The sequence below is a fragment of the Pygoscelis adeliae genome, unplaced genomic scaffold, assembly GCF_000699105.1.
Source record: "Pygoscelis adeliae isolate BGI_AS28 unplaced genomic scaffold, ASM69910v1 Scaffold268, whole genome shotgun sequence".
NCBI classification, from domain to species: Eukaryota; Metazoa; Chordata; class Aves; order Sphenisciformes; family Spheniscidae; genus Pygoscelis; species Pygoscelis adeliae.
Genome location: NW_008825262.1, coordinates 979285 through 992121, shown reverse-complemented (window position 1 = coordinate 992121; position 12837 = coordinate 979285). Strand labels below are relative to the sequence as shown.

At 44.0% G+C, this 12837-nt stretch overlaps 1 protein-coding gene across 1 annotated transcript in view; it reads right to left on the bottom strand.

Annotated features, from left to right (window-relative positions):
- Positions 1 to 12251, bottom strand: part of ALG9 (ALG9, alpha-1,2-mannosyltransferase) — a 33774-nt gene extending 21523 nt beyond the window's left edge. The window contains exons 1-9 of the mRNA XM_009329541.1: positions 12120 to 12251; positions 11792 to 11926; positions 10903 to 10973; positions 9908 to 9996; positions 8764 to 8899; positions 8307 to 8394; positions 8059 to 8164; positions 2793 to 2915; positions 760 to 914 (exon numbers count right to left, since the gene is read on the bottom strand). Of these exons, the coding sequence (XP_009327816.1) occupies positions 760 to 914; positions 2793 to 2915; positions 8059 to 8164; positions 8307 to 8394; positions 8764 to 8899; positions 9908 to 9956 (657 nt within the window). The 5' untranslated portion in view covers positions 9957 to 9996; positions 10903 to 10973; positions 11792 to 11926; positions 12120 to 12251. The remainder of the gene's footprint in view (positions 1 to 759; positions 915 to 2792; positions 2916 to 8058; positions 8165 to 8306; positions 8395 to 8763; positions 8900 to 9907; positions 9997 to 10902; positions 10974 to 11791; positions 11927 to 12119) is intronic.
- Positions 12252 to 12837: the final 586 nt, after the last annotated feature.

The following is a 12837-nucleotide window of genomic DNA, read 5'->3' as shown; positions in this document are numbered from 1 at the left end:
TTCCTGCCCCTTAAAGCTTGCTTAACAGCAGACAAAGAAGGCAAAACGTTATAAGCAAGTTACTAATCCTCATGACATCTCTTGGATGTTGTGTTGTATTGGCACTACAACATCACAACTGCTCCTCACCAGAAATTCCCACTTGGGATGGGAGAACAACTCAAAGTCATCATGAAATAATTAGTGGCAAAGAAATATTCTCAACCATTTATCATTTCACACAATCCCAGACAAGCTCCTAATGTGATCACCTTTTAAAGCCATGAAATTTGATCTTTTTTCGCTGGGCTGTTAAGCAGTCTGCACTGAAGTCCAAGATTATTAGATGAGCTCATTCTGTACGACAATCAGGAGGGAAATCCCAAATATTTTTGCTTTTACATCACATCTTACAGAGGGCTAATAGTTTTCCACATACTCTCAATCAACCTGTACAGGACGATTATGGTTTAACTTGTAAAATCAGCAACACACACTTCAGTATTAGAATGGCTGTGCATTTTGCTTCCAGAGTCTCAACACCTATCCATGAAACATGGTTCAAAAATGAAAACTGTATCAGCTAACAGATTAAAGACAATGATCAAAAGTTATGCATAGGACAGTCCTGAACTGTGTGATCACTGTAGATTGTGTCACAGACACAGATATTCTGCAGATGTTCCCAAACTTTGGGAAGCAATGTTAAAGAAGTCAGCTAGCAGTTATACTCCATAAAGGCATGAGCTCATTAAAAAAACATGTTCCACTGAAACTTACCTGAAGAGCAGACAGAGCCACAGCACCGCAGAGACAGATGAGGGGATAGATGGGAAAGAGAAACCTCTCTTCTTTGTGGGGCTGACTGAAGAAAATCATGATCCAAATGTACATAGGAGCTAGTGTCAGCCAGTAGGGACGGCCCAGATTCTGAACTGAAAGAAACAAACACTCAGTAAAGTAGTAATGTAAGAATGAGGGGTTTACCCTATTCCCCCTCTTGCGCAATCATATCTCACATTCAAAAGCCCATTCTTCAGACCCAAACTATTGCCTTCAGACACAAACACACCATGTTCTGAGCAGCCATGTTGCTAAAATCCAGGTAACATGTCCAAACAGTCAGTATAGAATTTTGATCAGAGAATTTTTCTAGATTCCTACAATACTAACAATATCAACAGAATTTAGAAGACCAAAAGCAGAAAATAAGGGACTGCGTTACTGAATCCAAGCAAGAGACAAAACCCATCAAGAATTGACATGTCTAAACAGGTGGTCAGAAGTACTAGATTTCCTGCTGTGTATTATGCTATACATACAAAGATCAGAAAGGATCTCTTCTGGACCTACCCTTCAACTTACAAATGGTTATTTAGCGACTGAAGTTTCCACAACCTTCATTGCTTCATTACAAAAATAACAGCATGAGATGTCTCTCAGGCACCTTCTGCTTAACGGAGGAAATAACTGATTCAAAAATAACAACAATTACCCTGAATTTTAGTCACACTGAGGAGGGTTCTACAGTGCCTGACAATTTTCAGTCCCTTTTCTGCCCCCTTGCTACTCCCAACAGCAGAGTTAAGCAATTAAGCATTTCACAGACAATAAGAACAAAGCACTTGGCAGAATTGCTCCTGCTGTTAAGTACAAGAACACCAAGTGAACAGCAGGAAATCTTGCATTTACAGGATCTCCTACTGAGCTTTTACTGGTTTCTGACAGTATGTCAGTCATATCCAAGGAACAGATATAAGCAAATACCTGTTAACATACATTTTCACCAATGATTATGACGTTATTGTTTCTTGTACTCAGTAAAAAATCAGAGCGCGAAGCACTAACTGGACTGATGAATCTGGAGGCTGCTGCTGACATTTAATGAATCTTCCTTAGGAAAACGGCAGAGAAGAATTCACACTTCCTCAACACCTTTTTCCTCTCTAGAGTCACTTGCCAAATGTCATGTGTTTAAACTGATGTCATTTAATTTAAGAGAAAGCCCAACGTGAAGGAGGGAATATTCTGGTTCCTCCTTTCTCTACTCTCAGTATATCCACGCCTATGGGAACACTTCCCAAAGCATGGGGTAGCACAACTGTCCTGCGAGTTGAAGTGCACAGAAGAGTCCAGGTTCAATCCCAACATGGGTGGCAGCAGCAGAGACCAGAGGATGCCTATTTGTAGGCTCAGCCCCAACAATCAAACAGGAAATAATAACTCTGTTCTCTCAAGTTGCTGCAGAAAACATTCTGGCAGTGGTATAAAAAAAGTAACAATGGAAGAGACAGCAAAAGGTTCCCCAAATAACTCTAAAGGCTACCATTTCCAGCTGCAGATAAGATGGAAACAACAACGGGTACATAGTTTCTTTCCCCCTTAAGATTTCTGACAGGGCTATTTCTAATGCATTTGCATGTCTGGCTGAAGGTTATGTACCATACAACTTGTTAAGCTTACTCTGGGTATGGATAGTTCAGCCTTGATAACACATTGTTCTTCTTGAGGTGGAGGCAGGGAACACAGGAATCATCCTTGAAGAGAAGAACATGTTTCTGCCCTTTTGCAGACAGCACGTAAGTAGATGCATCTCACTGCGTGTTCTTTCTACACAGCAACTCCATTGTGGGGTCAATACTGAACTAAGTAATGAGCTCTAGGAACTTTCCTATTATTCCAAAGACTTTCCCTGAACCTAGTTTCACTTCCAATGAAGGAAAGCTGCTCTTTGGCAGGCAAGCTCTCCCTTTAGCAACAAGGTTGAGATGTGGGCTGTCTGTGCTTGGCATTCACAGTTGTCTTGCACTCACCATGAAATTTCTGAAGCAGACGCTCCATGAGACAAGTCAGTGGCAGCACAAGCAGCGCCAAAATAAATGCCACGTTGAAATTCAGAAAGCCGTTGATGAAATAGAAGGACCAGGGTTCCGTACCTAAAGGATAAGAAAAGGAAACAAAAGTTTTTAAATACAAGCGTGTATGAGATCTAGATGTAACAGCAGCTTCGTTCTTTCTCTGCCTGACACTGATTGAGATAATCAGCAGCAGACATCAATTCTCCCCACTGCAAGCATATTGGAATCAAAGAATGGAAAGGGTGTGGACAGAAGATATTGCAGCTGGACAGAGGATGCAGCCCCATGGAATGAGCCTGAGCCATCTCAAAGCAGTCTCATGGTTCTGCTCCTCACACTGCCATAACAGCGGCATGAGAGTTAGTCAATAGCCATACAAAGGCACCAGAGTATCTCACAGTCATGTCTGCCCAAGAAACGTCATTGTTTTCCTTTTCAGAAATTATTTTTCTCCTTCCTTTTTCACTGGGTCATAGTCAATACCACATCTGCTGCTCATGAATCACAGGCCACTCTAACAGTCAGCCTTGCCCAGCAGAGTTCTGTGACACGGAACTCGCCCTTGCATTAAGAAAGCCTACACAGCAAGAAAGGAGAGGCAGAAACTTGTAAAACTAGGAAATTTGACTCCAAATTCATTCTTTCTAATTGCAGAGAAGTAACAGAGGAATAACACAAACCGACACCATGTTAATAAGAAATCATTATAATTCTGAAGTGATGATGTATACTCCATGTTGGCAGAAATAGAAAATGTACTAAAAAGGAACAAAAAAAAGAGGTCATATTCACACTTCACCCCAACAAAGACTCCGCCACAAAAGTTCATCCAGATGCTAATTTTGGTACCTCCTTAGAGTCAACACTATTTAAAATGTCCCTACTTCAATTTGTTCTTACAGTGTAGCTTCAAACAGGAGCAAGCCAACTCTGCCTCCTAACATGACATACTTGGGTATTGGTTGCAAGCTTCGAAGGATGTACATTGAAAGTAATTCCAGTCCAACTGTCATTTATTTGGACTCTTAATTCAGGATGCTTAAAATCCTGAACAATAAGGAATGCCAGTTCCTCTCCACACATTTGCCGCTCTCTCAGTGTGATTAGCTCAATCAGTCAGTAAATGACACGCGGGGGCTTTAATCACTGCACTGTTGTGACATGTGTCACATGCCACAGCAATTTCCTGCAATCAGAGCCACTTAAACAGGGTCCATGTTGAAATTAATCAGACAACTGAAAAGCAGCAAGGAAAACCCGAAACCTCTGCAGCTCCTACAGCTAAACATGATTAGAAGCTGCACTAGTAATGTCAGAAACATGTCGCTGGAGTTACTAAGGCCAAGTCCAAGCAACTGAGGTTCATTTAGGAAAACTTTAGCTATTAGCACTGAAAGCAAACAGCAATTACAGATTCGGATTTTGGGGAGTAGGGGGCCTTAAGGGAGTGAATTATTAGAAACTCATCTTCTCTCTCCCTCCACCTGCCTCATAATTCTTGCAAGTCCCACATAAGCACAATCCTCAGCCTGTGAAAGGCTGAATATGGGATATGGTAGATTGAAAGATCATGTCAAGTGATGGACATGACAGAGTTATCTATATGGCAACATTGCAATAGTGCCAACGTCCCTTCCTCCTTCTCTAGACTCTGTTGGTGACTCTCCATATTTAAGGACTGCAATTCTAAACAATCACTATGACAGATCTTGAACACGTGCAGAAAGCATATCATTTTAGGACTGAAGCGTACTACCCTTCCTAGAAATCAGGGCTACTGACTGGGATATATCTGTGAGGGAAAACGTGAGGTAGTCTGGGGTATCACACTGTAAATCTTCCAGTGGACATCTAGAAAAAGTGTGTGTAAAGGGGGCTTTGGTTTCTTCCCAGCCCTGCTGCCTCCAGATTTTCTTCTGAGGCAATAGTACAGGTTTCTAAAGACTTACAGCAGGGTTAACACTGGTTAAGCCACTCTAGTAATTACTTCTGTGGAGCACCAAGGCCTCTCCTTATATAAAAAAGGACTGGAACCAGGTTCGGTAGCCTGCTTCCCCACTCCCACTGCTATAAACAACAGCCACTTTATCACAGAAGTTGCCAAAATGAGATAGAAAGCTATTTAAACTGATATAAACTGTTACCCCCCAGTGTTTTCTGGCTACAATTAAGCTGCACAGCACAGCCAAGTCCCAAGTCTTTAAAGGATAGTACCAGGGACCATACTATCAGTCTTCTACCGGCCCTGGCTGCTATTGAAAGTAAAGGAAATTAACTATGGCACTCTCTACTCTGGTCTCTGCTTTAGTAGCCTGGGACTCAGGAATGAAGGACACTTCATGAAGCACACCTCCTCCACAATCTAGATACAGCCTTAAAGGCCCAGAAGTGTCCTGAGGGACTCTGCTGATAAAGAGGTCAGCTGGTCTGAAGCTGGTCTGAAGCATAGCTTTAACAAAAAGGCTACTTTCTCAGATTTTTTTGCAGTGTGACTGAATTACCCCTAAGAACTAAGCACTGGAACCTCTCCTTCTCCAATGAGGGATTTTCTTCTCTGGGTGAGGAGAAAAAGAGAAAAAAAGGAAAAAAAAAAATGAGAACAGTGCATTACACAGGCAAGTTAAGTAATTCACAGGCACCAGGCAGAAAGCAATAGGCTTGGTCACTGTGATGACTAACCCATTCAGAGGCATTCAGTCTCAATGCCTCCCAGGGCAAAATGCTTTTATTCTTGTTATCCACAACAACTCAAGGTGATCTGAGAAAGAACTGCAAGATAAAAAAACAACCACCCCATTGCATACAAGAAGTCCTGGCCCAGAACAATGTCTTTCAAGCAGGGAGGGACACTAAAGAACTCTCCATGCGCAGTACTGATGGGAATATGCTTCCACAGTATCGCTTTCAGATCATGACAGAAGATTTAACTTCCTGCAAGCATCTCACATGCTAGAGCTGAGCAGATGTGGGCTGTAGAAGAGAGACTGATGAAAGCAGTGGGAAGAACACTGTGGCCCCGTCAGTTTGTGGCACTATGGTTCCATGGGGATAACCAACTGGAAGCACTGTCAGACACTGAGCCAGAAAGGTTTGAACTTTGTGCTCTGTGACAGGCTCCAGGAGCAATTCTAGAAATCAAACTCACACACAAGTTAATAGAACTTAACAAGCTACCATGCTGCAGCTTGACCACAGCAATGGTGAGGGCGGCTCAGGACAAAGCAGAGGAGTTGTAAAATAGGCTTAAGCTAAGGTGTCCCACCCGATGTTTGTCACAGGCTAAAAGCCTGCATGCAGACAGGAACTGTAGCTCAGCTGTTAAGCAGTAACTAAGCCACAATAATTTGATCATGAGTCACAGCCCTCATTCTAAGCAAGCCTGATTCAGTGCTAGTATAATAAACAGTCTGCTTTCTGCATTTCTTTTATTTTCACTCTCTTTAAGAGCCAGGACTCAACAGAGCAAGGTGTCATATAAACAGCTCCAGCACATTCCGTCCAAGCTGAACAAAGCTTCCCAAAGTGCCATTGCACTGCAAGTCACAGCCAAGGCTCTGATCACAGGAAGTAGGATAAAACTTCTGTCACAAATTGTGCGTTCTTAGAACATATGTACACAAAAACATCCCAAAGCCTCAGAATCAGGCTTAGGGAGCTACTTTCCCTTGGCTGTAGAAATCTAATCACCCCAGGGAAATATTCATTGCACAGACTGTATTTATCCAGAAGGAGTGTATTGCTAAAGACAAAAAAAATAATAAAAAATTGAACCTTGTCTCCAGAACTCCAGTCTGCAAGGAAAAGGAAAAATTGTGGTGCTTACATTGAAGATGATATGGGTTGATGACTCTGCAACCTCCAGCGGTTCCTGCTCCCATCATGTGAAAGTTGGGAAATCCCAGCTCCAAAGCCAAAAGGGATAGGCCAGCCTTTCATCTCCCCTGGTAGTGTTGTTTTTCCCAAGTGTTTTGAAGCTCTCTAAACACACAGCGTTGTCCTGGCCACACTGCATTAAAGAGCAATTTCAAGCAGGCTCTTTTACTAGCCTGAGGATGTTATATGAATGTCACTATGAATAAAACACTTCAGAATAGATTGGTCCCTCAAGGCTTCTGGAAACAACCATGCACCAGTGTGGAGAAGGTCAGGCACAAGCCCTGGAGTTTCCTTACAGAAAATTCACAGCAACAGGCTTCAGAGCCTTCCTGCAGAGATGAAGAACCATGGCAAAGCAGCTGGTGCCCTGCTGTGCCACAGCACAAGTAACACATCACCACACAGCACCACCCAAAACAGCCCTTCAAACAAACCAACAAATATGGCCTGCAGGGCACTGCCAGAGAAAGCCTTGATGCTAACCACTGCCAAATCCCTCCTAGAATATCTCGACAGAGCTTAAACAGATGACAGAGATGACGCAGGGACCCTGTACCCTAAGCTCCCTGAAGTCTCTGCCAGCCCCTCTGAAGCCCTGCTAGAAATATAATACTTTTCTACTCTTCAGCTCTAGAAGTACATGATATGAACAACTTAGTGCAGTGGCAGCTTCCAAACAAACAATACAGCATTGCCATCAAGGTTCAGACTTGAGATTTGGGTCACACAGTATCCTAAATGGCCAGTACCAGGGAACCCCTCACAGGCAGATGATTTGCCTGCAGATTAGATGCCTTCATAGTAACCTCAGATTCTGCTTGCCAGCAAAGTCCAGGCCATACACTGCCAATAAGCAAGGAGATTCCCAAGGCACAACATGGACTCAGGAAGTCTGCAGAGACCCGATGTGAACTATGGATTCTGCACTGTTACCCACTTTCCCAAGGTTCTGCACCCTGACTGTAAGGAACAGCCGAGAACTCGATTAAAGCTGACAAACACCCACATGTATCACTTGTGTGCACTACACTCGCGTAGCATCCAGACACATTTGCTACTACCAGTTCTCTGCTGTGATGCTGAGACATCTCATGACGGTTTACAGAACTTGAAAGTGAACAAAAGCAGCTTAACTCACAGCGTGGAGAAATCTGACAATGGCCTGCGGATTCCCAGCTCGAGAGAGGCATCCTGTGGCAAAAAGCTGGAACTGCAGCCCTTTGGAGCTTGCAGGCTGCTTTTGCTTTAGAGTACGTCAGAGAAAGGATTGGCAATCAAGACCTGGTGGATCAGGGTAGCAAGACAGCAAGCCGACTCCCTTCCTGTCTTGTTATCTTAAACTCACCATAGAGATCAGGTCCATGAGAGGTGAAGACATTGTATAAAACAATGTTGAGAGGTGCAACTACCAGCTTCCCATAGTAATAGCTGTCCACAACTACCAAGGGCACCTGGAAGAAAGCATCTATTATTTAAAGTGCCAGAAGCTTTTGGCTGGACTGCCCAAAAGCTCCATGTGATTTTCTTAATGGAACCCACCCCTTCTATTGCAAGCCCAATCCATTCCCTTTTTGCATTGTTACAGGCACTTACCAAAAACAGGATCAATGACACCACACACCAGTTTAGGAAACTTTTCCACCTCTGCTTCAGTATCAACAAGTCAAAGGCAATAGGAAGCCTGAAAGAGAGACCAGGTATCAACTGAAGACTTTGTCTTTCCCCATTGCAGATTTTCCTGCCCCATCAAAGCAAGCGGGGCAGTAGCTGGAAGAGAACCATCACTTCACTGGGCTCTGCTTCTACTCCATATTCCAGTCATCCAACTCCGGTCTCACTCTCAGTATATTAGGGCAAGAAAATCTTCCCAACCTAAGTTCTTCAAAAGCAAAGAAATCAGGCTATGGAAGCCTGTAGCAATGATCCTGGACTAGGCTGGCAGCTCAGTCCCTGCTAGTTTCTTCCTCTAGCTCTCCAGGCCCTACATTCTCCCCAACCAGGCAAGAAACATTCGACAAAGTGCAAAACTCCTGAGCCCTCCTCTCCTTACCCAAGAGCTGCACTGAAGGGCCAGCCCAGAAGGGCTCCAGCGGCCACCCCCAGCACTGCTACAGAGGTCTTGTCCATATACCAGCCAGTCATGGCAATCACTGTGGTGTACATGCAGAAACTGCTTGGGAGGAAAGCTGCAACACAAGGAAAGAAAAGGATTAGTACAGCTTTCCCACAGCAGGAGAACTGCATGAGGCTAAGATATCTCTCATTCAATCATTCCATTGGAGCTTGGATGCTATACTGGACATTCATTTCAGTGAAAGCAAAAAAAAGACGATTCTTTTCTTTGTTCTGCCAAGACCAGAAATACTTCCTTTAAGTATGAAGGCCTCTTTCCTCGGTGGCACTCAGCAGTGGTAACCAGTTGACAACATCCATGGTTACCACTTGTAACACCTGTTGCACCCTCTATATTCTGCTAGGTTGAAAAAAATGAAATGAACCTGCTCAAGTGGCAGCAGAAAATGTGAGCTGACTGCGTAGAGTCTCTGAAGCAACTGGGCAGAGACTGGTGGGAAGTAAGTGAAGAATGAGGAGACTTATAACACTGCAAAAACAATGAAGGGAAAGTCTTTTCTCCACTCACCATAAACAAAAAAAGGGTAAAATATGAAATCTCAGCATTCGTAAGTTGTGGTATTTCCCTTTCAGTTTCTGTATGCGCGCAATACAGAAAACCTTTGCTCAAAGTCTCTCCTTGCACTTTACTCAATACCTACAGCAGGTGTTTTATAAGTCTTATGTGGTTGGCTAGGCAAATGGGTACAATAGCCAGAGGGGACAGGACACAAAGGCAAATGACAATGCCAAAATATGACCCTCCTTCCTTGAGTTAAAATATGTTCAAGGAAGGTAGGCCAAGACCCTGTTTAAAGGCATGGCCCATAGCAGAGAGACTGGAGGCAGCAACAGAAACAAACATGCCCTGGAAATGGAAAGATACAAGAGAGTGATGCAGGGAACATAATTTGAATCAACACTTATTCCGTCATCACACCTGCCATGAGAAATAGCTGCAACAGAATACAACAAACGATTGCTAGAGAGATATTTTAGTGCTGTGGATTTTTTCCTCTCTGGACTTGTCGTTGGTTTCTATGGACAAAGTAATTGTTAGTGTCATTGCTAAGCAAACTCACCTGCAGATGAGCAAAACATCCCAGTGCTGAGTACTAAGAAGGCCAACATCAGCCGGCTCACATGTAGCCCAAATTTCTTGCACACGGCCCTAAGGAAGCAAGAGACAATTAGAGACCACAAACATATCCTCAGTACATAAAAGAACAGTACCCAATGCATGCAGAATCACAAACAATCCATGGAGCATCCTGAGAGCTTTAAGGTGGGTGATGTTCATTACTCAGCCACCGAAGGCAACCTGAAGAGCAGTATGACTGCCTCTGGCCTGGGATTTCAGATCCTCCTAAGTTACACTAGTGCAAAACTCTAGAAGAGACTTGGCTTCTACCAGTGTCAGTTGCATTCATGCAAATCTCAGGAACTCAGGGAGTCTGCACTGCTGTTACAACATCAATCTAAGATTTTCACCCCTCACAAAATCCCATCATGCAAAAAGCCACAGCTCACATTCTTAAAACCAGACTATTGCCACAGAAAAGTCATGCAAGGTAATAGTTTGAAAGCCACAAATGAAGAGGCAGCAGGTAAAAATAAAAATCCAGCTTAGACAAGATAATTGTATGTTCAGGCTACTGCTTTAGTGGATGTAAACACCATTGGCAGATACATTACAGACAGCAACAATCAATGTATTCCACTAAAATTCACTATGATAAGCAAACACAACACCAGTCTCTCCTCCAGCAGAGCTCAGTTTACAACACTCCCACCTTGCTTGCTGGTATCACTGAGAAAACGAGTGTAGTCAACAAAATGCTGGAGTGGAGATGCAGGTGGCAGATCCGAGAATAAAATTTTGTCATAACAGTGGAATTCTGACCAGTATTTCATTAAGTTATCATAAGAACATATATTTTCAAGGTTCACTGTGAAGTAGTCCAATTTACCAGACACATCTACACATGAGCTTCAGAGTGTATTTCCTGTGGCAATAACTGAATATGTTACTCACATTGCTCCAAAACATTCACTGTAGACACCTTCTAATACTCACTTATAGAAGTAGAGTTCACAAATGCAGCTCAGGAAGGCCAGGAAGCATCGGAGGAAATAGAAGATAAGAACCTAGGAGACATACTCAGAGTCTGAACAAGGTTTGGAATGAAGCTTATTCACCTATTACTAACAAGTCGGTCCCAAGAACAAAAGTTCTGAACAGGATGGAGCAACTTTGGCAGTGGCGAATGAGCCTATTCTCATAGACCCAGATCCCACACCAAGGGAGGATGAAGATCCCGGCAGCTCAAGGCCTAGCCCTCTAACACTGAAGTCCTTTACAACAGAGAAAGTGGACACAGTCCACTGAACTTACCAGAACTACCCCTCTTTTGTTTTCTGTTATGCAGAAACATGCCAAGTATGGCAATGGATACTCAAGCAGAATCCACATTCAGTGCTTTTTCTTTTACATTTCTGTGAGTTCAGTTTGCAATATCCTTTGCAAAATACTTATTTATTTTTTAGAGTTTATTGAAAAAAAAAATCAAAATAGTCACTGGTAGCTGGCATAGAAAACAATACTGGCTTCTAAAGCATCAGGGTGAAACTCATAGGGGTGAATGAGAGCCCGTGGCTGCCAGGTCTGTCCCCAGGCCTGCACACACTCAAAAGGCCAAGGAGCTACCAGCCTCTCTGGGACAGCTTCTCAATCAAACCAGAGCCTGACAGCATTTCCTGCAACTTCCCAGTCACTTTTCCCTGGATCCCGTTGAGTCAGCTCACAAACCCTTGCAAATCCTTACAGGAAGATCAGTGTTTGTAAACAAATTAGTGTTTTGTAAACACTAATTCTCTTACCTCTGACAACAAACAAACCAGCTGTTTAACACAGACTAAAGGCATGTTTATTCATCACGAAAGAAGCTTTCACACGTCTGATTTACCTTGTTAGTTTGTAGAACTCTAGCATGGAACAAGGCTGGTAAGGCATGAAGCCACAGGTAAGCATAGGAGCGGATGGCATAGGCTGGAGAGTATTCCCATGTCTGAAACCCCTTTCCATAAACGAGGTAGTGTGTCTACAATGGAGATTACATAAATAAATAAATCTGCATCACACAGAGTAGACAGTTTTGCATTTCCCATCTCTGAATTCTTGAGTCAGAAAATTTCTCTTTGAAACAGAGATTAGCACAAGATTCTAGATAAATCTGCATTTGCACAGCCCAACTATAAATTCACAAGTATCTCCAGGGAGAGAAAGCCACTTACCGGTTCCCAATAGTTAAACGTCTCATCACAATCAGAGATGTTGCTTAAAAGAGCTGCACAGAACCTGGCTGAGATGAGACACTTGAAAGCTGTTGATCCCTCAGGCGCCCAAACTTGTCCTGCTTTGCTCCCAGATGATCTAGTCCAAAGAAAAAATACAAATATGCAACAAGAAGACTCAGTAACGAGATCAAGACTAGCAATGTGACACTAGGCAAAGAACTGACAAGCATATTTGCATCTTCGTCATTTAAGCACTGTGTAAGCACAGATGAGTCTTTCATTCACTGCTTTCTTTGGGGGATGCCAGTCCCCTCCCAAGGAAGCACCATCATCCCCCCTCACCACACCGGAGCAACGGCCCAGAGTGCTTAACCCACCGCTGCAAGTCAGCCGCCCAGGACCTCCCCCTCCTCCCCCCAACAACAGACAGCAAGGCCGCGCACTAGCTACCGCAGGCCCGGGAGGAGCTCCACGGAAGGGAGACCGGGGACACCCATTTCCACAACCACGGCCACCCGAGGCGGGGCTCACTCGGGGCTGTGGGTACGTTTGAGACGTAAAAATCCAGCAGCGGGGAAATACCTGGGCGAGTGCTCGCAACCGACACCGCCTCGCCGGCGCTGGGGCTGCGGGGCCCCGAGGGACAGCTGCGATCCCGCCCGAGTGACGGCTGCAGAACCCGCCCCCGCCAGACAGCCGCACGCCGCCCGGGGAA